We start from the raw sequence: 28,000 nt of genomic DNA, 5'->3' as shown, positions 1-28,000 counted from the left end.
AAAAAATCACATCTTAATTACCTAAGTATTCAGACCCTTTGCTATGAGACTAGAAATTGGTGCATCCCAACAGGTGCATCCTGTTTCTATTGATTATCCTTGATGTTTCTACAACTTAATTGGAGTGCACCTGAGGTAAATTCAATTGGTTGGACATGAGGACATGTCCCACAGTGGACAGTGCATGTCTGAGCAAAAACAAGCCATGAAGTCAAAGGAATTGTCCGTAGAGCTCCGAGACAGGATTGTGTCGAGGCACAGATCTGGGGAATGGTACCAAAAAATTTCTCAGCATTGAAGGTCCCCAAGAACATAGTGGCCCCCATACTTCTTAAAATGGAAGAAATTTGGAACCACCAAGACTCTTCCTAGAGCTGGCCGCCCAGCCAAACTGAGCAATCAGGGGAGAAGGGCCTTGGTCAGGGAGGTGACCAGAACCCGATGGTCACTCTGACAGAGCTCCAGAGTTCCTCTGTAGAGATGGGAGAACCTTCCAGAAGGACAATCTCTGCAGCACTCCACCAATCAGGCCTTTATGGTAGAGTGGCCAGATGGAAGCCACTCCTCAGTAAAAGGCACATGACAGCCCACTTGGAGATTGACAAAAGGCGCCTGAAGACTCTCAGACCATGAGAAACAAGATTCTCTGGTCTGATGAAACCAATATTCAACTCTTTGGCCTTAATGACAAGCATCACCTCTTGAGGAAACCTGGCACCATCCCTACGGTGAAGCATGTTGGCAGCATCATGCTGTGGGGATATTTTTTAGCAGTAGGGACTGGGAGACTAGTCAGGATCAAGGGAAAGATGAATGGCGCAAAGTACAGAGAGATCCTTGATGAAAACTTGCTCCAGAACGCTCAGGACCTCAAGACGGGAGAATGTTCACCTTCCAACAGAACAACGACCCTAAGCACACAGCTAAGACAACGCAGGAGTGGCTTCGGGACAAGTCTCTGAATGTCCTTGAGTGGCCCAGCCTGAGCCCACTTGAACCCGATCAAACATCTCTGGAGAGACCTGAAAATAGCTATGCAGAGACGCTCCCCATCCAACCTGACAGCGCTTGAGAGGATCTGCAGAGAAGAATGGAAGAAACTCCCCAAATACAGGTATGCTAAGCTTGTAGCGTCCTTCCCAAGAAGACTCGAGGCTGTGATCGCTGTCAACGGTGCTTCAACAAAGTACTGACTAAATGGTCTGAATACTTATGGAAATGTTATCAGAAAAAAAAGAAAAAAATTGCAACCAAAAACAACTGATTTTTCTTTGTCATTATGGGTTATTATGGGGTATTGTGTGTAGATTGATGAGGGGTAAAAAAAAAAACGATTTAATCCATTTTAGAACAAGGTTGTAACGTAAGAAAATTTGGGAAAAGACAAGGGGTCTGAATACTTTCCAAATACACTGTATAATATCTTTGTCTGGGGGAAGAAGAGGACAGGTGATGAAAGAAATGAAAGAAATGGGAAGAGAGAGAATGTCATGTCTCACCTGTGGATGAAGTTCTTCCTCTCCAGGTACTCCATGGCGGAGGAGATCTGCGTGGCCATGTAGAGCAGCACCACAGCGTTCACCTCCTCCCTGTTACACTCCCTCAGGTAGTCCAGCAGGTTGCCATGGGTCATGAACTCTGTGATGATGTAGAACGGGGGCTCCCGCGTGCACACGCCTGACAGAGAGACGACATTAGTTACAGAACTGACAATGGCAGTACAGAGTGGCTTTTCAGGAAGAGACATTTATAGGACATCTGCAACTGAAAAGTGTTGTCCCACAGTAACTCACCCAGTAGCTGTACCAGGTTGGGGTGTTTGATCTCCTTCATGACAGCAGCCTCCTTTAGGAACTCCTCCACCTCCATGGTGTCCTCCTGAGTGGGTGAAAACAGGACTAGATGGTCAACCACACACATCAGGAGAAAATACATTCAAACGAATGTATGAATGATGTATGAACATCTAGACTATAGGCCATCGTGACATGTTCCCAACATGGAACTACCTCTAGAAGCTTTCCAATAAGAATGTTTGCTCGGCAGATGTCTCTGTTCTACACCTACATGGTACACTCAGCACAGTTACCAGGCTCAGATCCCATCATCTGAAACGCCACTCTTATCCTTCAACTGCCTAACTAATATTTCAGTAGCTAACAGACAATATTGTCTTTAACTCATTCTGATGGTCCAATCTCACTCCCTGAACTCCCAACAAACCCCAGAGACACGTCCCGTCTCCCTGCGTACCTTGAGGGTCTTGACGGCCACGGTGAGGCTGTACTTCTTCCAGATCCCCTCGTAGACCTCTCCATACTGCCCTCCTCCCAGCTTGTGCTTCATGGTGATGTCGGTACGCTCCATCTCCCACTTGTCATAGTTGGGTGACACGCCGTAGATGGTGGGCTTGTTGCGTTTGGGCGCTGGGTAGTGCAGCGTGGTGATGAGGCCGTCAGCCACCGTGGAGTGGTGGTGCACCAGCTCTGCCAGGGTGTTGAAACGACTCTCAGATGACACGTATAGCTGGAGAGAGGGATAGGCCGTTTTGAGTTTACATTGTATGACTGTTTAGCCAATAACAGTAAGGAGATTCAGAAACACCAGAGTTGTGGTTTTAATTCCAGCTCAAGTTACTTAGGTCACTGTAAATGAAAGTGTCTGATAAATTAACATCTTATTATCATATGCTGCAGCAAGTATCATATGAACAAGTAGATATATTCTTCTGTAAAATGAAGCAACTGAACTGGCTGGATAATATATAGAATAGCAGCAGCACTCTCAAAAAGCACTGAGAGCACTTCCCAACACAATCTCTGGTGAGGGATCTTGGTCAAAGCTGACTGGACACAGTCTTTTCCATTGTCCATGTCTTACATAAGACCTCAGTCCCAGATCCTGTGGTCAGTGTGCTATGCATGGCCTGTTCCACTCTGGAAACACTTTATAGTAGTCTGCACATCTTCACAAATGGATAACTTTTTATAGTTTAACAGAATGTAATTGGATATAAATGTATGTAGGTACTGACTCAGTAGACAGTGAACGAAAAACCTGAAGAGAGCAGCATCCGAAGGTCTTGAACAATGAAGAGACTCTCTCACATTTAGCCTAAAGCTCCAGCTTGACCACTTACGTAAGCAGGGCCTGTCTCTCAGGAACAATCATCCCAGCAGGGGATCCATTTAATTAAAACAGGAATCTGGGCTGATCAGAATACTGTTGATCACTCAATTTGTGTTGTGTGGGGTGATATGAGGAGTGTTCCACAGACAGGAGAAGTGAGGTACAGATATTGGAAAAGTCTGCATTCCAGACGGCTGAATATAAGCACAGTGGGAGATAGTGGAACTGCAGGGGGTAGGGAGGGTGGGAGATTGAAAGTCTGTGTGTGCATGTGTTAAAGTATGTGTGTGTGTGTGTTATATATATATATATATATGCTGGTCTGTCCTTATCTGGTGGCTGCTGATCCTCTTGCTCACCTCTGTGCAGTGAGGAATGCTGGGATGCTGCGGTCAAAAGTGGGGAGAAGACTGCAGACGGATTATCCTAATGTTCATATAAGGCTTCTTTCTCGGTCTCCTTTCCTCATGACCACTTATAAGGGTTGGTGTAGCACACAAGCAGGGTGTGTCCTAGTCATATACGACCTCCTTTCCTTCAAGCCCCCGTCAAATTGAGGTAGAAAATACGTGAGAGGATAGGCTTCTACAATGAAAGATGATAATTATGATGATCGAGGTGAAAATATACTTGGTTGATACTGCACTATTGGGTACTTATTTTTCCCACTCCCTGCATCTTTCCTGGATTTGGTCCCCAGCATCTTTCTGGTACCTGTGTAGGTCAGTGGTCATGAAGGAGAGGCCATTTTAGAGTGTTGGAACGTAGGCCAATCAGCTCCAGACCTGCCATGTCCTCTCTAAATGAGCCTTTCCCAGAGGTGGTAGAATAAGCTGCTCTGTGGAGACCTCCACTAAAGCCCACTGACAGCCGGGCCACTTACAACTGCTTACAAAAGCAGTGGCTGTTTAGGACTTGGGGACATAGTCTGTGGGGCATCATTTCATATAAACATGTGCTATGGCGATGTGATAGAATAGAGGTAGAATGTGTGTGTGTGTGTGTGTGTGTGTGTGTGTGTGTGTGTATCTTCACCTTCCCGTCGGAGGCTGTATTGATCCTGTAGTGGTAGACGCGTCCCTCGTAGCGCAGTGAGATAGACCTCTGCCCAGGGCTGCTCTCGCTCTCCCTGACCAGGAAGCTGCCGTTGATACCAGAGCTGAGCAGGTACTCTGCTGCGTTGCGCGACACAGGCCCATGGTACCAGCTGTGCTTCTCCAGGCTGTTGACCGGGGTGATGTAGTTACTGGGCACCCAGCCCTGGCCGTGGTTGGTCTGCGCCTCGCACCACTCCCCATTATGGTTATAACCCAAAACTCGCAGCTTCTCTCCTGCACGGGGGACATGCCATTAGGGTGAAAGCAGGGGAAACTACAGGGGAAATCTACAGTGAGTATGGTAGGTGGTTTACATAGACACCACGCCAAGTATGCCTATATTTCAACTGGTTACAGGATAAACTTCACATGTAAAAGAGACTTGCTATAGAAAGTTTGCTTGCTATAAGTTAATAGTATAGTGACTATGTTCTGTAAAGGTTCTACATTATACACAATTGAGGCTACGCTTGCGAGGAGACTGTGCCAACGGTTTTTCCATTGGAGTCATAGAGAAACATGAAAGTGTTAGTCTGAGGTGACACTATGCCACATGCTCACTATTCTGAGACTGAGCCAGGCTAGTCAATCCTTGACTCAGGAATCCACTGTATCTAATACAATGTTTACTCAGATTGCGACACTGGGTTTATTTCCATTGGTCTTGAGGTTAGCTGGGTTGACATCATAGTCTGCCCCCGGTTTTAGACTTAAGTTTACATAGTGGCTCAGCATAAAACTACAATAATACTATTTTCAATAGCTGTTAATATACTTATTTCTAAACTTTAAGATTCATCTGGGACTGAATAACTTGGAAGAACTGGAGGCATGAATCTAACCCAACTCTTTAATTAAGAAGTAAGCTTATCCCCAAAATTATAAATGACATGACTACATAAATTAGATTTGTACCATGTTTTGTGCTGCTACCATGTTGGGCTGCTGCCATGTTGTCGTCATGTTGTGTTACTACCAGAGGTGTGGACTTCAGTCTCAAATATGATGACTTGCAACTCGACTTTGACACCAATGACTCGGGACTTAACTTGGACTTGAGCCTTTTGACTCAGACTGACTTGATACCCTCCTCAAGCCCAAATAATAAAAATGATGCTATTAAAAAAGTGCAGCACATCAACTCTTCATTTAACGGATTACAATTTGAATCGGACAGCAGCCAATCAAATTGTGACGGCTGAGAAAAAGCTGTGCGTAGCAGTGTGGAGGAACGTCAGTGGTTGGATTCAGACGGAGCCCTTGGAAAGATGATACCCCAAATTATTATTTTCGGATATAAAGTCGACGCTGTATCAACAAAAAGTCAACAGCTATATAATTTATAACTTTGCTAGTGTAGCATGTAGGCTAACGTAACGTTAAATCAATGAGCCTCCACACAGTCAGTCAATATGGGAACGTGATCATTGCACCCAAGATGGAGCTACAACTGGCTAGGCAGTTGGTAGCCTAAATCCTGCCTGATGTTACTGCTGTTCCTAAACCCATTGACATACATAAGGCTCCTGTAACCACACACAGAGAGTGTGTGGGTGTGTTAAGGTTGGGCGATTGTGTACAATGGGGCGCATCGCCCTATTGCGCCCCATAGCGATCCTCGATAATGGGATTTGGGGGGGAAGGGGTCTTTCTCATGGCTACCCATGTATTTCCATGGAAATAACATATATTTGGAAAGTAATAAATATATAGATATTTTAAGTATTCATGATTTGCGTAAATGTAATATACTAACTATTACTCTTGTTAAAAATATGAAATGGTATTACATTTGGTGAAGAGCACATTATGACTTGTTCAGGACTCGAAACTCAAAGTTTAGGACTTGAGACTTGACTTGGACTTACCTGTCTTGACTTGGGACTTGTAAAACAATGACTTGGTCCCACCTCTGGTTGCTACCATGCTGTGTTGTCATGTGTTGCTGCCATGCTGTGTTGTCATGTGTTGCTGCCATGCTGTGTTGTCATGTGTTGCTGCCATGCTGTGTTGTCATGTGTTGCTGCCATGCTGTGTTGTCATGTGTTGCTGCCATGCTGTGTTGTCATGTGTTGCTGCCATGCTGTGTTGTCATGTGTTGCTGCCATGCTGTGTTGTCATGTGTTGCTGCCATGCTGTGTTGTCATGTGTTGCTGCCATGCTGTGTTGTCATGTGTTGCTGCCATGCTGTGTTGTCATGTGTTGCTGCCATGCTGTGTTGTCATGTGTTGCTGCCATGCTCTATATATATATATATATTATTATTATTATTATTATTTTTTTTTTAATCCCAACCCCTGTCCCCACAGGAGGCCTTTTGCCAGGCCACCATTGTAAATAACAATTGGTTCTTAACTGACTTGCATAGTTAAATAAAGGTTAAATTAAAAATTAAAAAATACCTTATTTCATATATTACATAACATTTTTAACATTTTTGGGATCTGTATTTCCCGGTCCTTTAAAGTGAATCTCTACATCCCATCCTCCATCACACTCTCTCCTGCAATGGTTTTCCAGCTGCTCCATTGGAAAGAACTTGTGTGTGAGCGGACAGCCAGGATGTGAGCGTCACAGGGAGAGATAGGGAACGGGACGCAAGTATGTGGATTTCCAGTCAGATACGTCACCCTCTAAACCCTCCCCATCCCCCTGGGAGGACACTGTACCCATCTCAGCACAGTCACAAGTTTAAGGAAAAGAAAAACAATCATGCTCACGCATACTGTCTGTCCTGTTTAACTGCTGCTGCTGAGGGCCGTATTGCACATTGACCCCATGACCAGTGACTGAGGCAGATCCCTGACCACAATATGCCCAGAGGGAGTATTTTCACAAAGCCTGATGCTCTCTGGGCTATGATGGACGGTTTTATTGTTAATCATTTCAGAGCACAGAAACGGTTTTCTGACAGCTGTCTGGATGGAAAATGAATATATTCTCACAGAGACAGACTCACAGAGACAGACTCACAGAGACAGACTCACAGAGACAGACTCACAGAGACAGACTCACAGAGACAGACTCACAGAGACAGACTCACAGAGACAGACTCACAGAGACAGACTCACAGAGACAGACTCACAGAGACAGACTCACAGCGCAGAGCTGGGGGCTGATCCATTTCATGTCACGTCATAGTAGTGAAACTCAATTCCTGAATTGACAAGAATTTTAAGATATTGATCCCAACTCCCACCAAGAGAATCTCTCGTCTCCCCACATACACACACCATTTCCTTACCTTTAGTTATGCTGAGAGTGTTGTCCCCACTGGCCACAAAGTCATAAAGAGCAACAAACAAGTTGGGGTCATTCTCGCTGGGTCCGGCCAAAAGATTTTCTTTGGAGTTCCAGCGGGCCGCTTCGGTCAGACCCTGGGGCTCAAAGTCTGGTCTCTGGAGAGCTTCTGGAACACACAACACAGGTCTTTATCTATTAAACAAGTGGACTTTGGGGGAAAGACAGAGATCTGGAGAGAGTCGATCAGATCCGTGTTAAATAAACCAACAACTAATCAGGCAAATATCCTTCCTATCACCTTGTCAAAGAAACATAGCCTGGGTTCCAGTCTGTTTAGCTTTCTTTCCACACCTGGAATAACGTCAAATCCATCAGGATTTGGCAAGAGAGCAGAAACAGACTTGCACCCATCAAATACAAACAGAGAAAGCAGAAAAAACTATGTCAATGCGCTGGCATTTCAGAACAGGTATTGTCACTGCTTCAGTCTATTCCATGGACACACACAAACACATTCACACCTGTGTGCCTTCTGTGTATTTAAAACAATATATACTCCAGAGAACCACCCCACGTCACATCGAAGGAACATTTCCCCGAAAAAGGTTTCATGGTTGCACCATTGTCCTGGACTGCACAGCTACTGTGATTTGACTATGGTATTAAAGGCAGCAACAGTAATGAAGTCCAATAACGTAGTCCACCTCTCTACCAGCTGTACGATTCATTTCCTGGAGTTCCAGGCTTTCCTTTCAATTTTAAGACTTTGTTTTCAATAACAAGACTCTCCAATAAGAGTTGGCCCATCATAATTTTGTAGTGAGAGGGGAATTTCGAGCTGCGTTAAGCTTCCAATTAGGACTGGAATAACACCGTAAGAGATAATCGACACTTCAGCCACAGATTACGCTCATTATACTCTAATAATGTGACTCGGAGGGCTTTGGATGCTACGTCAAGGTTACCAGAACTGGAATGAGTTGCAGGGAGGTGGAAATATAGAGAAGGAAAGAGAAAGGGAAAGAGATAGAAGACAGAATTTTTACTGAACCCCGGCTGGCCCACACAGTGACTTCATTTTGTGGCTCCTCTGTCAGCACACATTCACACCTTGCATCTCTCACAACACATGTCCTCAGCTCGGGCAGTAGGACCAGAGAGAAGCATTTGATCATCTGCCGAGGCCATAGAGATTCCCGAGAGAAAGGACAAAAGCTATGAGTAAAATATTCAATTCAAGAGAAAGGCATGCTGTGATATATTGAACCCTGGCAGAGCACGGATCCTTGATTGTTATAATTTTTATCTCAAATCAAAGTTTGTCACAAGTGCCGAATACAACAGATGTAGACCTTACAGTGAAATGCTTACAAGCCCTTAGCCAACAATGGGGGGGGGGGGGCAATGCCAATAGGCTGAGTAGTAATTTGATTAGCTGTTCAGGAGTCTTATGGCTTGAGGGGTAGACGCTGTTAAGAAGTCTTTTGGACCTAGACTTGGTGCTCCGGTACCGCTTGCCGTGCAGTAGCAGAGAGCACAGTCTATGACTTGGGTGGCTGGAGTCTGACAATTTTTAGGGCCTTCCTCTGACACCGCCTGAGGTCCTGGATGGCAGGAAGCTTGGCCCCAGTGATGTACCACCTTGCGGTTGGAGGCTGAGCAGTTGCCATACCAGGCAGTGATGCAATCAGTCAGGATGCTCTCGATGGTGCAGCTGTAGAACCTTTTGAGGATCTGAGGACCCATGCCAGATCTTTTCAGTCTCCTGAGGGGGAATAGGCTTTGTCGTGTCCTCTTCCCGACTGTCTTGGTGTGTTTGGACCATGATTGTTTGTTGTTGATGTGGACACCAAGGAACTTGAAGCTCTCAACCTGCTCTACTACAGCCCTGTCGATGAGAATAGGGGCGTGCTCGGCCCTCCTTTTCCTGTAGTCCACAATCCTCTCCTTTGTCTTGAGAGGTTGTTGTCCTGGCACCACACGGCTAGGTCTCTGACCTCCCTATAGGCAGTCTCATTGTTGTCGGTGATCAGGCCTACAACTGTTGTGTCATCGGCAAACTTAATGGTGGTGTTGGAGTCGTGCCTGCTGGCCATGCAGTCATGAGTGAACAGGGAGACAGAAGGGGACTGACTACACACCCTTGAGGGGCCCCTGTGTTGAGGATCAGTGTGGCAGATGTGTTGTTGCCTACCCTTACCACCTGGGGGCGGCCTGTCAGGAAGTTCAGGATTCAGTTGCAGAGGGAGGTGTTTAGTCCCATGGTCCTTAGCGTAGTGATAAGCTTTGTGGGCACTAACTACGGTGTTGAACGCTGAGATGAATAACATTTTCACATAGGTGTTCCTTTTGTCAAGGTGGGAAAGGGCATAGTGGAGTACAATAGAGATTGCAACATCTGTGGATCTGTTGGGGCGGTATGCAAATTGGAGTGGGTCTGGGGTTTCTGGGATGATGGTGTTGATGTGAGCCATGACCAGCCTTTCAAAGAACTTCATGGCAGCAGACGTGAGTATTCATTTAGGCAGGTTACCTTAGTGTTCTTGGGCACAGGGACTATGGTGGTCTGCTTGAAACGTGTTGGTATTACAGACTCAGTCAGGGACAGGTTGAAAATGTCAGTGAAGACACATGCCAGTTGGTCAGCGCATGCTCGGAGTATACATCCTGGTAGTCCGTCTGGCCTTGCGGCCTTGTGAATGTTGACCTGTTTAAAAGTTCTTACTCACATCGGCTACGAAGAGCGTGATCACACCGTCGTCTAGAACAGCTGATGCTCTCGTGCATGTTTCAGTGTTACTTGCCTCGAAGCGATCATATAAGTAATTTAGCTCGTCTGGTAGGCTCGTGTCACGGGGCAGCCCGCAGCAGTGCTTCCCTTTGTAGTCTGTGATAGTTTGCAAGCTCTGCCACATCCGACGAGCGTCGGAGCCTAGTGTTGTACGATTCAATCTTAGTCCTGTATTGACGCTTTACCTGATTGATGGTACGTCGGAGGGCATAGCAAGATTTCTAATAAGCTTCCGGGTTAGAGTCTCGCTCCTTGAAAGCAGCAGCTCTACCCTTTCGCTCAGTGTGGATGTTGCCTGTAATCCATAGCTTCTGCTTGGGGTATGTAGTAGAGGTCGACCGATTGATTGTTCAACGCCGATACTGATTATTGGAGGACCAAAAAAGCCGATACCGATATATAGCCGATATACTTATTTTCCACCATAATTTGCAAATAAATTCATTAAAAATCCTACAATGTAATTTTCTGATTTTTGCCTGTCATAGTTGAAGTGTACTTATGATGAAAATTACAGGCCTCTCTCATCTTTTGAAGTGGGAGAACTTGCACAATTGGTGGCTGACTAAATACTTTTTTGCCCCACTGTGTGTATGTGTGTGTGTGTGTGTGTATATATATATACTTTTGTTATTGACCAAATACTTATTTTCCACCATAATTTGCAAATAAATTCATAAAAAATCCTACAATGTGATTTTCTAGATTTTTTTCCTCATTTGTCTGTCATAGTTGAAGTGTACCTACGATGAAAATTACAGGTCTCTCATCTTTTTAAGTGGGAGAACTTGCACAATTGGTGGCTGACTAAATACTTTTTTGCCCCACTGTATATATATATATTTTTTAATCGGCGCCCCAAAAAAACTATTTCCGATTGTTATGAAAACTTGAAATCGGTGATAATTAATCGGTCGACCTCTAGTATGTAGGTACAGTCACTGTGGGGAGGGGGGGGAAGAGTCATCAGTGCACTTATTGGTGAAGCCAGTGACCGATGTGGTGTACTCCTCAATGCCATCGGAAGAATCCCGGAACATATTCCAGTCTGTGCTAGCAAAACAATCCTGTAGCTTAGCATCTGCTTCATTTGACCATTGTTTTTATTGACCGAGTCACTTGTGCTTCCTGCTTTAGTTTTTACTTGTAAGCATGAATCAGGTGGCTAGGATTATGGTCAGATTTGCCAAATGGAGGGTGAGGGAGAGCTTTGTACGTGTCTCTTTGTGTGGAGTAAAGGTGGTAGAAATGAGGTAAAACGGATATAAGTTTCCCTCCATGAGAGTCCCCGGCCACTAAGAGCGCCACCTCTGGATGAGCGTTTTCCTGTTTGCTTACGACCGTATACAGCTCATTGAGTACGGTCTTAGTACCAGCATTGGTTTGTGGTGGTAAATAGACAGTCTACGAAGAATATAGATTAAAACTAGGGTGGTCTACAGATTATCATAAGATACTCTACACCTTAGGCGATCAAAACCTTGAGACATCTTTAGATTTCGTGCACCAGCTGTTGTTTACAAATATACATAGACCTCCATCCCTTGTCTTACCAGAGGCTGATATTCTATCCTGCCAAAAAAGCGTAAAATCCGCCAGCTTGATGTTAATCATGTCATCGTTCAGCCACAACTCGGTGAAACATAAGATATTACAGTTTTTAATATCCCGTTGGTAGGATATAAGTGCTCGTAGCTCGTGTATTTTGTTATCCAATGATTGCACGTTGGCTTATAGGACCGATGGTAAAGTCAGATTACCCACTCGCCGTCAGATCCTCAAAAAGGCACCCAGACCTATGTCCCCAATATCTCGGTCTCTTTCACCTGAGAATGGCGGAGATTTGGGCCTTGTCGGGTGTCTGGAGTAAATCCTTCGCGTCCGACTCGTTAAAGAAAAAATCTTGGTCCAGTACAAGGGGAGTAATCGCTATCCTGATATGTAGAAGCTCTTTTCGGTCATAAGAGACGGTGGCAGAAATATTATGTACAAAATAAGTTACAAATTACGCGAAAACACACAATAGCACAATTGGTTAGGGGACCGTAAAAAGACAGCCATCTCTTCCGATGCCACCACATTTGTATCTTATGTCAAACCAACACCTTTTGTGTAGGTGAGAAGTGTTCGGTGGTTAACTGAGCCCTAACAGAGTTACCTGGTGAAATGCAGAGGGAGGCTATTTGGTGATCTACTGTGGAGCCACATTACATGATGAGATACACTGAGGGAGAATTATTCTATTTTTAAAAAATAGGCAAGTCAGTTAAGAACAAATTTTTATTTACAATGACGGTCTACACCGGCCAAACCCGGACGACGCTGGGCCAATTGTGCGCTGCCCTATTGAACTCCCAATTACGGCCGGTTGTGATACAGCCGGAATTCGAACCAGGGTGTCTGTAGTGCCTTAGACCGCTGCGCCACTCGGGAGCCCCCTGAGAAAGATGGTCACCACACACAGCTGACAGTCTGGGCACTAGGCTCTCTAACTGGGCACATGACAGAGATTAGGGATGTGCATGATTAACATTCCTGGGGAGTGTGAGATAAGAGCAGAGGCATCGCAACACGTTCTGCTCCCCAGCACTATGGCACTGGAAGAGCAGGACTATTCAACTGTAGGTTCACACATTAATATATATATTTTTTTAAATTAGACAGAGTTAACACATTTTGAATAGCATACCTAGAGTAAAGGTTTATCTTATTTCTAATGATGTCGACATTATTTCTCAACTCCTAATATTGAGCTAATTACACTCACTGGAGTATCTGACATAGGGTTTGGAAAGGTACCCGCAAATAGGCTACCAGTGTGGGAAGTGCCGCTGGCTGCTAGTAAGCTTTCTTGACTGCATTTAAATCAGCTAATAGTGCTGAGCGATTAACAGTAATTCTGTTTTTTGGGGGTTATTAAATTACTAATTGACCGACATCGGTCCAATTATTTGAATTCCATTCAGATCTGTTTTTTTGTGCACCCAACATGTACCTGTCTCTAGAGAGAAATCAAATAATTCACGAAAGAAATCAAGAACTATGTGGGAAGCTGGGCTGAAGGGAGTTGTAGTTTTTATTAAGCAAATATTCACTCTAGTTAAGCACAGACACGTGGTAATTGACTACAATGATCATAATCCATTATGCCAGTTTTTTCACTTCAGAAGGGAAGAGACGAAACGAGAAGTTTCACTCTGTCAAACGGTTAAATGGGCATGATTTGGAAAGGCACACATCTGTCTATATAAAAGTCCCACAGTTGACAGTGCATGTCTGAACGAAAACCAAGTCATGAGGTCGAAGGAATTGTCTGTGGAGTTCCGAGACAGGATTGTGTGGAGGCACAGATCTGTGGAAGGGTTACAAAACCTTTCTGCAGCAAGAACACAGTGGCCTCCATCATTCTTAAATGGAAGAAGTTTGGAACCACCACGACTCTTCCTACAGCTGGCAGCCCGGCCAAACTGAGCAATCGGGGGAGAAGGGACATGGTCAGGGAGGTGACCAAGACCCAAATGGTCACTCTGACAGAGCTCCAGAGTTCCTCTGTGGAGATGGGAGAACTTTCCAAAAGGGCAACAATCTCTGCAGCACTCCATCAATGAGGCCTTTATGGTAGAGCGGCCAGACGGAAGCCACTCCTCAGTAAAAAGCTCAAGGGAGAACCAAGATTCTCTGCTCTGATGAAACCAAGATTGAACTCTTTGGCCTTAATGCCAAGCGTCATGACTGGAGGAAACCTGGCACCATCCCTCCGGTGAAGCATGGTGGCAACATCATGCTGTGGGGATGTTTTTCAGCGGCAGGGACTGGGAGACTAATCAGGGTCAAGGGAAAGATGAACGGAGCAAAGTACAGAGAGATTCTTGATGAAAACCTGCTCCGAAAGCTCAGGACCTCAGACTGGGGTGAAGGTTCACCTTCCAAGAGAACAACGACCCTAAGCACACAGCCAAGGCAACACAGAAGTGGCTTCGGGAGAAATCTCTCAAAGTCCTTGAGTGGCCCAGCCAGAGCCCGGACTTGAACCCTATCGAACATCTCTGGAGAGACCTGAAAATAGCTGTGCAGTGACGCTCCCCATCCAACCTGACAGCGCTTGAGAGGATCTGCAGAGAATGGGAGAAACTCCAAAAATACAGGTGTGCCAAGCTTGTAGCTTAATACCCAAGACTCAAGGCTGTAATCAATGCCAAAGGAGCTTCAACCAAGTACTGATTAAAGGGTCTGAATACTTATGTAAATGTGATATTTTTGCTTATTTTTTATATAAATATGCGAAAATCTTTAAAATCCTGTTTTTGCTTTGTCATTATGAGGTATTGTGTATAGATTGATGAGGGCTGCACAAAAACTATTTATTCAACTTTAGAATAAGGCTGTGACGTAACAAAATGAAAAAAGTCAAGGGGTCTGAATACTTTCTGATAGCACTGTAAATGTCCATGAATATTTTATATGTTTTGACCTGTCCCCAAATTAATATAGTTGGTTCAGAATTCATTTTGATATTACAACCTGGGTGTCCTGATCTTGTCTGGTGTGGATGGACAAAATCAACATGCGCGTGATGGCAGACGTGTGCCCGGTCTAGTCAGCATGTACAGTGGCTTGCGAAAGTATTCAACCCCCTTGGCATTTTTCCTATTTTGTTGCCTTACAATCTGGAATGAAAATAGATTTTTTGGGGGGGTTGTATCATTTGAGATACACAACATGCCTACCACTTTGAAGATGCAAAATATTTTTTTATTGTGAAACAAGCTAGAAATAAGACAAAAAAACTGAAAACTTGAGCGTGCATAACTATTCACCCCCCCAAAGTCAATACTTTGTAGAGCCACCTTTTGTAGCAATTACAGCTGTAAGTCTCTTGGGGTATGTCTCGATAAGCTTGGCACATCTAGCCACTGGGATTTTTGCCCATTCTTCAAGGCAAAACTGTTCCAGTTCCTTCACGTTGGATTGGTTCTGCTGGTGTACAGCAATATTTAAGTCATACCACAGATTCTCAATTAAATTGAAGCCTGGGCTTTCACTAGGCCAGTCCAAGACATTTAAATGTTTCCCCTTAAACCACTCGAGTGTTGCTTTAGCAGTATGCATAGGGTCATTGTCCTGCTGGAAGGTGAACCTCCGTCCCAGTCTCAAATCTCTGGAAGACTGAAACAGGTTTCTCCCAAGAATTTCCCTGTATTTAGTGCCATCCATTATTCCTTCAATTCTGACCAGTTTCCCAGTCCCTACCAATGAAAAACATTCCCACAGCATGATGCTGCCACCACTATGCTTCACTGTGGGGATGGTATTCTCGGGGGGTTTGAGAGGGTGTTGTATTTGCGCCAGACATAGTGTTTTCCTTGATGGCCAAAAATATACATTTTAGTATCATCTGAACAGAGTACCTTCTTCCATATGTTTGGGGAGTCTTCCACATGCCTTTCCACAAACACCAAACGTGTTTGCTTTTTTTTCTCTTAAGCAATGGCTTTCTTCTGGCCACTCCTCTGTAAAGCCCAGCTCTGTGAAGTGTACGGCTTAAAGTGGTCCTATGGACAGATACACCAATCTCCGCGGAGGAGCTTTGCAGCTCCTTCAGGGTTATCTTTGGTCTCTTTGTTGCCTCTCTGATTAATGCCCCCCTTGCCAGTTCCATTTTCATTTCAATTCACCAATTTTGACTATTTTGTTTATGTCCATTACATGAAATCCAAATAAAAATCCATTCAAATTACAGGTTGTAATGCAACAAAATAGGAAAAACGCCAAGGGGGATGAATACTTTTGCAAGGCACTGCAATAGGCTAAGTTAAAGTTTACACTTCCTATTCCAATTATGTGGGGAGTAGGCTTGGGCGGTGTACCATACAGTGCCTTGCGAAAGTATTCGGCCCCCTTGAACTTTGCGACCTTTTGCCACATCTCAGGCTTCAAACATAAAGATATAAAAATTTATTTTTTTGTGAAGAATCAACAACAAGTGGGACACAATCATGAAGTGGAACGACATTTATTGGATATTTCCAACTTTTTTAACAAATCAAAAACTGAAAAATTGGGCTTGAAAAATTATTCAGCCCCCTTAAGTTAATACTTTGTAGCGCCACCTTTTGCTGCGATTACAGCTGTAAGTCGCTTGGGGTATGTCTATCAGTTTTGCACATCGAGAGACTGACATTTTTTCCCATTCCTCCTTGCAAAACAGCTCGAGCTCAGTGAGGTTGGATGGAGAGCATTTGTGAACAGCAGTTTTCAGTTCTTTCCACAGATTCTCGATTGGATTCAGGTCTGGACTTTGACTTGGCCATTCTAACACCTGGATATGTTTATTTTTGAACCATTCCATTGTAGATTTTGCTTTATGTTTTGGATCATTGTCTTGTTGGAAGACAAATCTCCGTCCCGGTCTCAGGTCTTTTGCAGACTCCATCAGGTTTTCTTCCAGAATGGTCCTGTATTTGGCTCCATCCATCTTCCCATCAATTTTAACCATCTTCCCTGTCCCTGCTGAAGAAAAGCAGGCCCAAACCATGATGCTGCCACCACCATGTTTGACAGTGGGGATGGTGTGTTCAGGGTGATGAGCTGTGTTGCTTTTATGCCAAATATAACATTTTGCATTGTTGCCAAAAAGTTCAATTTTGGTTTCATCTGACCAGAGCACCTTCTTCCACATGTTTGGTGTGTCTCCCAGGTGGCTTGTGGCAAACTTTAAACGACACTTTTTATGGATATCTTTAAGAAATGGCTTTCTTCTTGCCACTCTTCCATAAAGGCCAGATTTGTGCAATATACGACTGATTGTTGTCCTATGGACAGAGTCTCCCACCTCAGCTGTAGATCTCTGCAGTTCATCCAGAGTGATCATGGGCCTCTTGGCTGCATCTCTGATCAGTCTTCTCCTTGTATGAGCTGAAAGTTTAGAGGGACGGCCAGGTCTTGGTAGATTTGCAGTGGTCTGATACTCCAAACATTTCAATATTATCGCTTGCACAGTGCAAGGGATGGTTTTTCAATACCATCAAAACTGTGTCTGAAGTTTCTTTATAAAAACTTTAATATTTGTAGCTACTTTTTAAGTAAATACCTGCAGTCAACTTGTGCAATACATTAGGAGATAAAGACCGCGTTCTATTTTACCTGTCAAAATGTTTCATTATGAAGCTTACCGGTAGACCCCAGTCATGTGGTGTTTATTTACAAGCACACAACGACGAGAGACCGGAGCCTTGTCACTCACTGTTGTGCAGCACGTGCCAGGTTATCTACTTTCAGTATGGAATTCACAATTAAAATGTTGCCAGCTAAATATCTTAGAAACTATAACTATTAAGGTAAATGCACAACTGCAGTTTATTTTTTAATTTAGTAGCTAGTTAGCTAAGTGGTTATCTTCTTCCAAAATCAAGCTTTGTTTGGTAACAGCACAAAATCCCCCCATGGATCAAGAGCATTGCTATCTAATATTTGTTTTGTGTTTGCAGCAAAAAAAAAAGGTAGGTACTTGTATTTAATTATGAGCTGGAATGTCTGTCCTGAAACTACAGTAATTTAGGTCAGAGACTCTAAAAACGTTGCACTGCGCTTATTAGCATTTAGTTAGCATTCTCCATGGGATTTTACATGTACTTGTTAGCATTGCTAACCTTCAGGTTACAGAGGCTGTGGGGTTAGAAAACAGTGCCCTTTGTGTTCAGTGTGAAGGTATAACAATCAGGATACCCCCGAAGCCTAGTAGGGAGGTCAAAATAATGGAAAACTATCTACCAAATCTATTTATTTGGCAAGGAGAATGTTGATTACTTCTCCTTGCCATTATGATTCACCTGATAAGACAGCACATTTTTTGCTAACGTATGATGGGGGTCCCTGGGTCGCTGGTTTGCCTGGGAGGGGGTCCCTGGGCAGGAAAAAGATAGACAGCAACACAATTAGACCCAACCAAATAATGAGAAAACAAAAAGATTATTAATTACTTGACAAATTGGAAAGAATTAACAAAAAAACTGCGCAAACTAGAATGCTATTTGGCCCTAAACAGAGAGTACACAGTAATATATATATATATATACACACACACACTGCTCAAAAAAATAATGGGAAATTATAGGCAATTAGCAAGACACCCCTAATAAAGGAGTGGTTCTGCAGGTGGTGACCACAGACCACTTCTCAGTTCCTATGCTTCCTGGCTGATGTTTTGGTCACTTTTGAATGCTGGTGGTGCTTTCACTCTAGTGGTAGCATGAGACGGAGTCTACAACCCACACAAGTGGCTCAGGTAGTGCAGCTCATCCAGGATGGCACATCAATGCGAGCTGTGGCAAGAAGGTTTGCTGTGTCTGTCAGAGTAGTGTCCAGAGCATGGAGGCGCTACCAGGAGACAGGCCAGTACATCAGGAGACATGGAGGAGGCCATAGGAGGGCAACAACCCAGCAGCAGGACAGCTACCTCCACCTTTGTGCAAGGAGGAGCAGGAGGAGCACTGCCAGAGCCCTGCAAAATGACCTCCAGCAGGCCACAAATGTGCATGTGTCTGCTCAAACGGTCAGAAACAGACTCCATGAGGGTGGTGTGAGGGCCCAACGTCCACAGGTGGGGGTTGTGCTTACAGCCCAACACCGTGTAGGACGTTTGGCATTTGCCAGAGAACACCAAGATTGGCAAATTTGCCACTGGCGCCCTGTGCTCTTCACAGATGAAAGCAGGTTCACACTGAGCACGTGACAGATTTGACAGAGTCTGGAGACCTCGTGGAGAACGTTCTGCTGCCTGCAACATCCTCCAGCATGACCGGTTTGGCGGTGGGCCAGTCATGGTGTGGGGTGGCATTTCTTTGGGGGGCTGCAAAGCCCTCCATGTGCTCGCCAGAGGTAGCCTGACTGCCATTAGGTACAGAGATGAGATCCTCCGACCCCTTGTGAGACCATATGCTGGTGCGGTTGGCCCTGGGTTCCTCCTAATGCAAGACAATGCTAGACCTCATGTGGCTGGAGTGTGTCAGCAGTTCCTGCAAGAGGAAGGCATTGATGCTATGGACTGGCCCGCCCGTTCCCCAGACCTGAATCCAATTGAGCACATCTGGGACATCATGTCTTGCTCCATCCACCAACGCCACGTTGCACCATAGACTGTCCAGGAGTTTGCGGATGCTTTAGTCCAGGTCTGGGAGGAGATCCTTCAGGAGACCATCCACCACCTCATCAGGAACATGCCCAGGCGTTGTAGGGAGGTTATAGAGGCACGTGGAGGCCACACACACTACTGAGCCTCATTTTGACTTGTTTTAAGGACATTACATCAAAGTTGGATCAGCCTGTAGTGTGGTTTTCCACTTTCATTTTGAGTGTGACTCCAAATCCAGACCTCCATGGGTTGATACATTTGATTTCCATTGATAATTTTTGTGTGATTTTGTTGTCAGCACATTCAACTATGTAATGAAAAAAGTATTTAATAAGAATATTTCATTCATTCAGATCTAGGATGTGTTATTTTAGTGTTCCCTTTATTTTTTTGAGCAGTGTATATACACATGATATGACATTTGTAATGTCTTTATTCTTTTGGAACGGCTGAGTGTAATGTTTACTGTTAATTTGTTATTGTTTATTTCACTTTTGTATATTATCTACTTCACTTGCTTTGGAAATGTTAACATATGTTTCCCATGCCAATAAAGCCCCTTGAATTGAAGACCCTTGTGGTAGAGGGGTGTCCTGTTAACAGCGGAGTGTGATTGCAGAGCAAAACTTCACCATTCAGACAATGAGCAGAAAAGGTCTCTCAATCTATAATCATTCTGGACATTTGAGAATGACCCAAACCAAAAATCTCAAAACAGAACTGGTATCTTTCCAACTATAGACTTCAAGTGCAAACATGAGGAATGACAGCTTGATTTCTTAGTGAGCGACTGAAAACAATTGAACTCCAAGGCTATGATTCAATCCGCAAAAGATAAACGCTTAGATTTTGTCGAAAGAATATGGGCAGGCGGGGGTTGTCGGGTGAGGAAATAAGAGATGGAGGGAGATACATATGAGTGTAGTGGATAAGAAATGAGAGGAAGGAGGTGGAGGAGGGGGTAGACTGGTCATAAGTGTGTGGGTACTAACAGCTCACCCCCGCCTACACATGTCCATTTTACAAACCTCAAATACCTTTGCTCTTAGTGAGGAGTGACAGCAGACTGAGACATACTGCATGACATGGCAGCATACTGAGAGAGAGAGCAAGAGGGAGAGAGAGATAGAGAGAGAGGGGGGGGGGGAGAAATGGAATAAGACTTCAAATGAGGCAAGAAAGAAAGGGAAAAGGGAAACAGCAGTTGCTAGTGGAGAGGCTGGGATTACAGCATATCCTGGCTGGATCACTGGGGGAGATAATGCATCCAGCAGTGACTAAATATGTGTGGAACTCTTGACAGCTATGACAGAGTTGGTATGAGCAACAGGGATGAATTAAAACTAACCACAAACACACTGACAGAACAGGGGATACAGAGATTGGCCAAGTGGAGTTCATCACTACCTCCTTGACCTCTGAGATCAAAACATAGTGACTAGGGCCATAAGAATCCAAACAACAGTCAAGTTCCATGACGTAGAACCAAGCCACTTGAGGCGAAGTTGGAGGGAGGGAAAAGGACTCACGCTTGGGCGATTCTGTTGCATCACCTCGCTGTCGACACCTGTGATGGGTGACAAAGAGCTTGACGCTGGATCAAGCCTAAGATCTGGAGGTCTAACCACTGTTGAAAGATCCTATCTGGATCTGATGCCTTCTGTTGACTAGTTCTCCCCCCAGCTCGACTGTGATTAGGTCAAACATTGGTACACTAGACATGAGGGTGAGTGAACCTGCCACACAGAGAAGGACAGGTGTAAAATGCTAGGCTTTATTTTGACTGCAGAAGAATTTGCCACACAAGGCTATGAGTAATGTAAACAGAAGGGTCAATTTGGGGCTAGTTAACTTATTGCAAATTCAATAAGTGGATATCCCTCCAAAGAGAGAATTGCTCATGTTTTTCCAGAAATACATTCAACTTTATTCCAAATTAGAGAGTGCTCTTTCATTTTTGGTCTGTGTGTGTGTGTGTAACCACCGCTATATGAAAATGTGCGTTTAAAAATGTATTGATCAACATCTACTTTGCTGGAAAGTGTTCCAGGACTACAGTATATTGTCTATAAAATCATTTCGTTGCGCAATCCTTAGTACATGGATTTCCTCAAATTTCATTCATCTTTGATTCAGGCTAATCTATTTAGCTCATCTTTGTTTAAAGTAAGGCCGAGTGTAGGCTTGGAAAATAATTACAATGGTACACTCTATAAGGCCGATAAGTCTTAAAACTCTATAACTCAGTTCAACTTTTCTTTGCTCTCAATGTAGAAAAACAATAAACAAGATGCAAATCTTAGCAAAGAGTGAAAAGAAAAGCGTAGATTTAGATGAAACCCTCAGACAAAAGTAAAAACGAGCCCAGCCTGGAGTCAGATTTCCTTGTATTCCCTCATCCCTCTTCTTTCCTCTGCAGCAAGCCAGTGTCTGGCTTCCCTCTCCCTGATGGTCTCCCCCTCCGCTTTCCAGAGGAACGCCAGAGGCCTCACACGGAGAGATAGAGGGAGAAGATGCGCTACGTTCTCTCCCCCTTCCCAGCGCAACTAACTCCCCTACAGTGTCATCTCCTTCTCTGACCATCTTTGTCTTTCTCTAAGAATCAAACCCAAAACAACCCCCCTTATACTCCATACCAACCCCCTACTGCCGTTCCTCGAATTCTTACCTTCCAAGTAGCAGCTGGAGGAGGACGAGAGGCCTTTCTTAGATTTACACCCCACCAATTTCAGGCAAATCTCCAACATTTTCATTTGCTTTCTTTCGCTTCCACTTGAAAAATGCTGTTTGTTTATCAGCTCAGTGTCCCTTATGTTTCCTTTTGCCGGCAGATCAACAGAAAAAAACTTCCCCAGGCCTGTCATGAAAAGACAAATAACAAAAGGAATTCTGCTTTTCTCCTCTCAGAATCTTTGGCTGTTGTGACCCCCTTTTCTCTCCTCTATTCCACCAAACAACAAAAGCGAACTCTGTGCTGCCCGCAAAGTCTACAAACTTTGTAGTCTAAGCGGCTCCATCTTTTTTTCTCTCTGGCTTGGTTAGCTCCTTTCCGGAGGAGGCAGAAGCGACCCAAAAGTGCGTCCGTTCTGGCCGAAAGCTGGCTGGACATGCGGATATGTCAGTTGAGCGGGCAGTAGGGCAGTTTGGATGGTGCCATTCTCTCTCCTGTCCCCGGTGTGTGCGTGTGTGTATGTCCGTTAGCATGAGAAGCACAGGGACTCGTGCTACAGCCTGACAACAAAGGGCCTCTTTCAGGCTCTGCTTGCGGCACTGAATGACATCAGATGGCTGGGCCCTCCCACAACACACAAGAGAGCAAGAACTACTCTACACACGCACACACACACACACCAAGAGGAACGCAAACAGAAACAATATGCAAAAAAACACATCCAAAGGAGACAGATGAAACCTCTGTTGACAACCAAATTTGAAGTTACAACTGTGAAAGATCCAGTCAGATGTTTCTCTTTGTCCTTCTGTTGGAGAGCCACAAGACACTTTTTCAAAAAACCCTTCTCCAACACTTCAAACCCCCACCCCCACTTCTTCTCTCCCTCAGTTTCCCCCTTTCTCTTACTCAGATCTGAAATACTTACAGGTTAAAGAACAGGGTCTGGAAGCCGCCTGGCTTTTTAAAAGCACAAAAGCTTGAGCTCGGAGTAGGGAGCTATTCTGCAATCAGATAACAGAGGAAAGTACACTATTCCCCTGAGCCCCCCCCCCCTAACTTTTTACACTGCTCAAATAAGGTTAAATTGCCCAGGGCTGTTTCAACTGGAGGTGAACTGCAATAATTGTGAAATCTAATATCTCAACTGATAAAAAAAACTTTAATCTAAAAAGAAACATGCAGGGCCATGTGCTTCTACGGAGTGAATGGTTGGCCGTTTCTGTGAGGAACAAAGAATCATTGGCATTAGTCAGGCACTCTTGCGACATGCCTTTCTCTATCCCCGTCTTCCCTCAGCTGTCTTTACAGTGGCCATACTGAACTCAAGGATTGGTTGTGTCATTCTTCAGCATCTTATGCCATGAAATGTTATCAACAAGAGTACTTAGAATGAATAGACTATAATACAGGTATGCCCACATGGTCTCTCCAAACCAGAACATTGACAATAAAAGGTGCAGAGTGGGTGCAAATTAAGAGTTACCGCTATAGAAAGGCAATGTTAAATATAGGTATTCTTTGGATAGATTTTTGACTTCAGTCAAGACCAGTATCCCTCAAAACCGCTGATTCACTTTCCTTGCCTTTAAGCAGACGCTACATTCAAGTGTGTGTAATACCACTTCAGCGGGTGACTCCAGACTGGCTGGAACCTTAGATTTGTCAGTCCACAGCCCAGAAGCATGCTAGCTGGCTAACACGCTCACTGAAATGTCCAATCATAAGGAAAAGGAGGACAATTGACTGAATATAGGCCAGGAGTCTGTTGCTGTAGTCAATCCCGTCTATAAAAAGGTGAGTCAGTGGTATAGAAGGTGATAACATGCCACCAAGGAAGACAATTGTAACAATGTTACTATTGTTATTGACTGTACTTTTGTTTATCCCATGTGTAACTCTGTTTTTTTGTCGCACTGCTTTGCTTTATCTTGGCCAGGTTGCAGTTGTAAATTAAAACTTGTTCTCAACTGGCCTACCTGGTTAAATAAAGGTGAAATAAAAAATAAAATAAAAAAATAGAATTCTCCAATCAAGCCATAGATAATAATTTCGGGACTGCCAGTTGAAGTCGGATGTTTACATACACTTAGGTTGGAGTCATTAAAACTCGTTTTTCAACCACTCCACAAATGTCTTGTTAACAAACTATAGTTTTGGCAAGTCGGTTAGGACATCTACTTTGTGCACGACACAAGTCATTTTTCCAACAATTGTTTACAGACAGATTATTACACTTATAACTAACTCCCTGTATCACAATTCCAGGGGGTAAGAAGTTTACATACACTAAGTTGACTGTGCCTTTAAACAGCTTGGAAAATTGCAGAAAATTATGTCATGGCTTTAGAAGCTTCTGATAGGCTAATTGACATGATTTGAGTCAATTGGAGGTGTACCTGTGGATGTATTTCAAGGCCTACCTTCAAACTCAGTGCCTCTTTGCTTGACATCATGGGAAAATCAAAAGAAATCAGCCAAGACCTCCAGGATCCAGTTGCAAAAATTGTAGACCTCCACAAGTCTGGTTCATCCTTGGGAGCAATTTCCAAAGGCCTGAAGGTACCACATTCATCTGTACAAACAATAGTATGCAAGTATAAACACCATGGGACTACGCAGCCGTCCTACCGGTCAGGAAGGAGAAGCATTCTGTCTCCTAGAGATGAAGGTACATTGGTGCGAAAAATGCAAATCAATCCCAGAACAACAGCAAAGGACCTTGTGAAGATGATGGAGGAAACAGGTACAAAAGTATCCATATCCACAGTAAAACGAGTCCTATATCGACATAACCTGAAAGGCCGCTCAGCAAGGAAGAAGCCACTGCTCCAAAACCACCATAAAAAAAGCCAGACTACAGTTTGCAACTGCACATGTGAACAAAGATCGTACTTTTTGGAGAAATGTCCTCTGGTCTGATGAAACAAAATAAAACTGTTTTGCCATAATGACCATCGTTATGTTGAGGAAAAAGGGGGATGCTTGCAAGCCAAAGAACGCCATCCCTGAAAAAGCGTGTGCGAGCAAGGAGGCCTACAAACCTGACTCAGTTACACCAGCTCTGTCAGGAGGAATGGGCCAAAATTCACCCAACTTATTGTGGGAAGCTTGTGCAAGGCTACCCGAACTGTTTGACCCAAGTTAAACAATTTAAAGACAATGCTACCAAATACTAATTGAGTGTATGTAAACTTCTGACCCACTGGGAATGTGATGAAAGTAATAAAAGCTGAAGTAAATCATTCTTTCTACTATTATTCTGACATTTCACATTCTTAAAATTAAGTGGTGATCCTAACTGACCTAAGACAGGGAATTTTTACTAGGATTAAATGTCAGGAATTGTGAAAAACTGAGTTTAAATGTATTTGGCTAAGGTGTATGTAAACTTCCGACTTCAACTGTATGTTTACTGCCCAAAAAAGTCTAAGGCTACAGTTACACAACGCAACTTGCACAGACATTTTGTGGCTTGTAACCGAGTTGCTTCTTGATTGGTGAAAACCGTAATAAGCCTGCAATTAATCTGCAACTCGGATGCATCCAGCTGAAATATTTCGAGTTTGCAACAGCCAATCAACAGCCAATTAAAAACGAATGCTTTGTCACATGATCCATTTCAAAGGTTAGGAACTCTGGCCGAGTTGTCATGTCAACAACACAGCTGTCAGTACTGCGGGAACCATGATCAAGGTGGCCAGAAGAGACATTCCCCAAATGGGAGCTGAAGTAAATACTGGCATCAAGACTAGTAAAGGTGTTATGTGCATGGTTCTGAAGTCAATAAACGAACACTTTCAACATGAACTGCACTAGCTAAAAATTGTTGCTAGCTTGTAAACTCGTTGCTAGCTAAGGAGCAAGAGCGCTTGATCAAACAGTGATGGCTACACTGAACAAAAATATAAAAGGCAACATGTAAAGTGTTAGTCCCATGACTTCCCAGAAATGTCACATATGCACAAAAAAGCTTACTTCTCTCAAATTTGGTGCACAAATTTGTTTATATCCCTGTTAGTGAGCATTTCTCCTTTGCCAAAATAATCCATCCACCTGACAGGAGTGGCAAATCAAGAGACTGATTAAACAGCATGCTCATTACACAGGTGCACCTTGTGCTGGGGACAATAAAAGGCCACTGAAATGAGCAGTTTTGTCACACACAATGCCACAGATGTCTCAAGTTGAAGGAGTGTGCAATTCGCATGCTGACTGCAGGAATGTCCACCAAAGCTGTTGCCAGACATTTTATTTTAATTTCTCTATTGTAAGCCACCTCCAATGTCATTTTAGAGAATTTGGCAGTACATTAAACCGGCCTCACAACCGCAGAGCATGTATAACCATGCCAGCCCAGGAACTCCATATTCTCTTCTTCACCGTTGGGATCATCCAAGACCAGCCACCCAGACAGCTGATGAAACTGCGGATTTGTACAACTAAAGAATTTCTGCACAAACTGTCAGACACCATCTCGTGGAAGCTCATCTGCATGCTTGTCGTCAATAATTGCACTTTATCGATGGGAATTTGAATGCATAGAAATACCGTGCCGAGATCCTGAGGCCCATTGTCATGCCATTCATCCACCGCCATTACCTCATGTTTCAGCATGATAATGCACAGCCCCACGTCACAAGGATCTGTACACATTTCCTGGAAGCTGAAAATGTCCCAGTTCTTCCATGGCCGGCATACTCACCAGACATGCCACCCATTGAGCATGTCTGGGATGCTCTGGATCTGCGCGTGTTCCAGTTCCCACCAATATCCAGCAACATCGCACAGTCATTGAAGGGGAGTGGGACAACATTCCCCAGGCCACAATCAAGAGCCTGATCAACTCGGGCTACTTAAAAACTGTGCTATTTTGTTTGTTTTTCCTGAATTGTTTGTAAGTTATTTAGTACATAAAGTTGCTGCTACCGTCTCTTACGGTTTATGGACATCAGAACAGCGTTTACTCACCTCGAACTGGACAAATACTTATTCTTTAATGAATCCACCGCGCAAGGTATACTGCTTTCCGGAGACCAGGCACAAATCCCCGTCATTCGCAGGAAGAAAAGGCAGAAATACAGAGGGAGAAGGTCGGGGTGCCTTGTGAGGATTCTGAGGCGAGTGAGTAAATCTCCTCTACCATCAGTTCTATTGGCCAACGTGCAATCACTGGAAAACAAAGACCACACTATCTAGCAAGAGAGTTCTCATCTATATTATTCATAGCGGTCTATTTATCACCACAAACAGATGCTGGCACTAAGACTGCACTCAACGAGCTGTATAAGGCCATAAGCAAACAAGAAAATCCTCATCCAGAAGTTGCACTCCTAGTAGCCGGGGACTTTAATGCAGGCAAACTTAAATCAGTTTAACCTAACTTCCACCAGCATGTCACATGTGCAACCCCCTTTACTCCACACACAGAGAAGCATACAAAGCTCTTCCTCCATTTGGCAAGTCTGACCATAATGCTATCCTCCTGATTTCCGCTTACACGCAAAAACTAAAGCAGGAAGTACCAGTGACTAGCTCAATCCGCAAACTGAATCCTACTACACCGGGTCTGACACTCGCCGAATGTGGCAGAGCTTGCAAACTATTATGGACCACAAAGGGAAGACCAGCCACAAGCTCAGTGACACAAGCCTACCAGACAAGCTAAATGCCTTTTATGATCTCTTCGAGGCAAGCAACACTGAGGCATGCATGAGAGCACCAGCTGTTCTGGACAACTGTGTGATCACACTCTCCGTAGCCGATGTGAGCAAGACATTTAAACAGGTCAACATTCATAAGGCCACAGGGCCACACGGATTACCAGGATGTGTACTCCGAGCATGCGCTGACCAACTGGTAAGTATCTTCACTGACACTTTCAACCTCTCTCTGACAGAGTCTGTAATATCTACATGTTTCAAGCAGACCACCATAGT

At 44.1% G+C, this 28,000-nt stretch overlaps 1 protein-coding gene across 4 annotated transcripts in view; it reads right to left on the bottom strand.

The window, feature by feature from the left end:
• Positions 1 to 28,000, bottom strand: part of LOC110509795 (tyrosine-protein kinase ABL1) — a 64,133-nt gene that overhangs the window by 5,535 nt on the left and 30,598 nt on the right. Inside the window, exons 1-6 of one of the 4 annotated variants that reach the window (XM_021590906.3) lie at positions 22,059 to 23,668; positions 7,471 to 7,635; positions 4,165 to 4,460; positions 2,254 to 2,526; positions 1,794 to 1,878; positions 1,500 to 1,677 (exon numbers count right to left, since the gene is read on the bottom strand). In XM_021590906.3, the coding sequence (XP_021446581.3) occupies positions 1,500 to 1,677; positions 1,794 to 1,878; positions 2,254 to 2,526; positions 4,165 to 4,460; positions 7,471 to 7,635; positions 22,059 to 22,254 (1,193 nt within the window). In that variant the 5' untranslated portion in view covers positions 22,255 to 23,668. Of the gene's footprint in view, positions 1 to 1,499; positions 1,678 to 1,793; positions 1,879 to 2,253; positions 2,527 to 4,164; positions 4,461 to 7,470; positions 7,636 to 22,058; positions 23,669 to 28,000 lie in introns of those variants that run through there. The other 3 variants (XM_021590908.3, XM_090226931.1, XM_090226932.1) reach the window with 3 other exon arrangements.

Source organism: Oncorhynchus mykiss, chromosome 29 (genome assembly GCF_057628025.1).
Source record: "Oncorhynchus mykiss isolate SJ-2025 chromosome 29, ASM5762802v1, whole genome shotgun sequence".
Lineage (NCBI taxonomy): Eukaryota > Metazoa > Chordata > Actinopteri > Salmoniformes > Salmonidae > Oncorhynchus > Oncorhynchus mykiss.
This window is presented reverse-complemented; position numbering and strand designations above follow the sequence as displayed.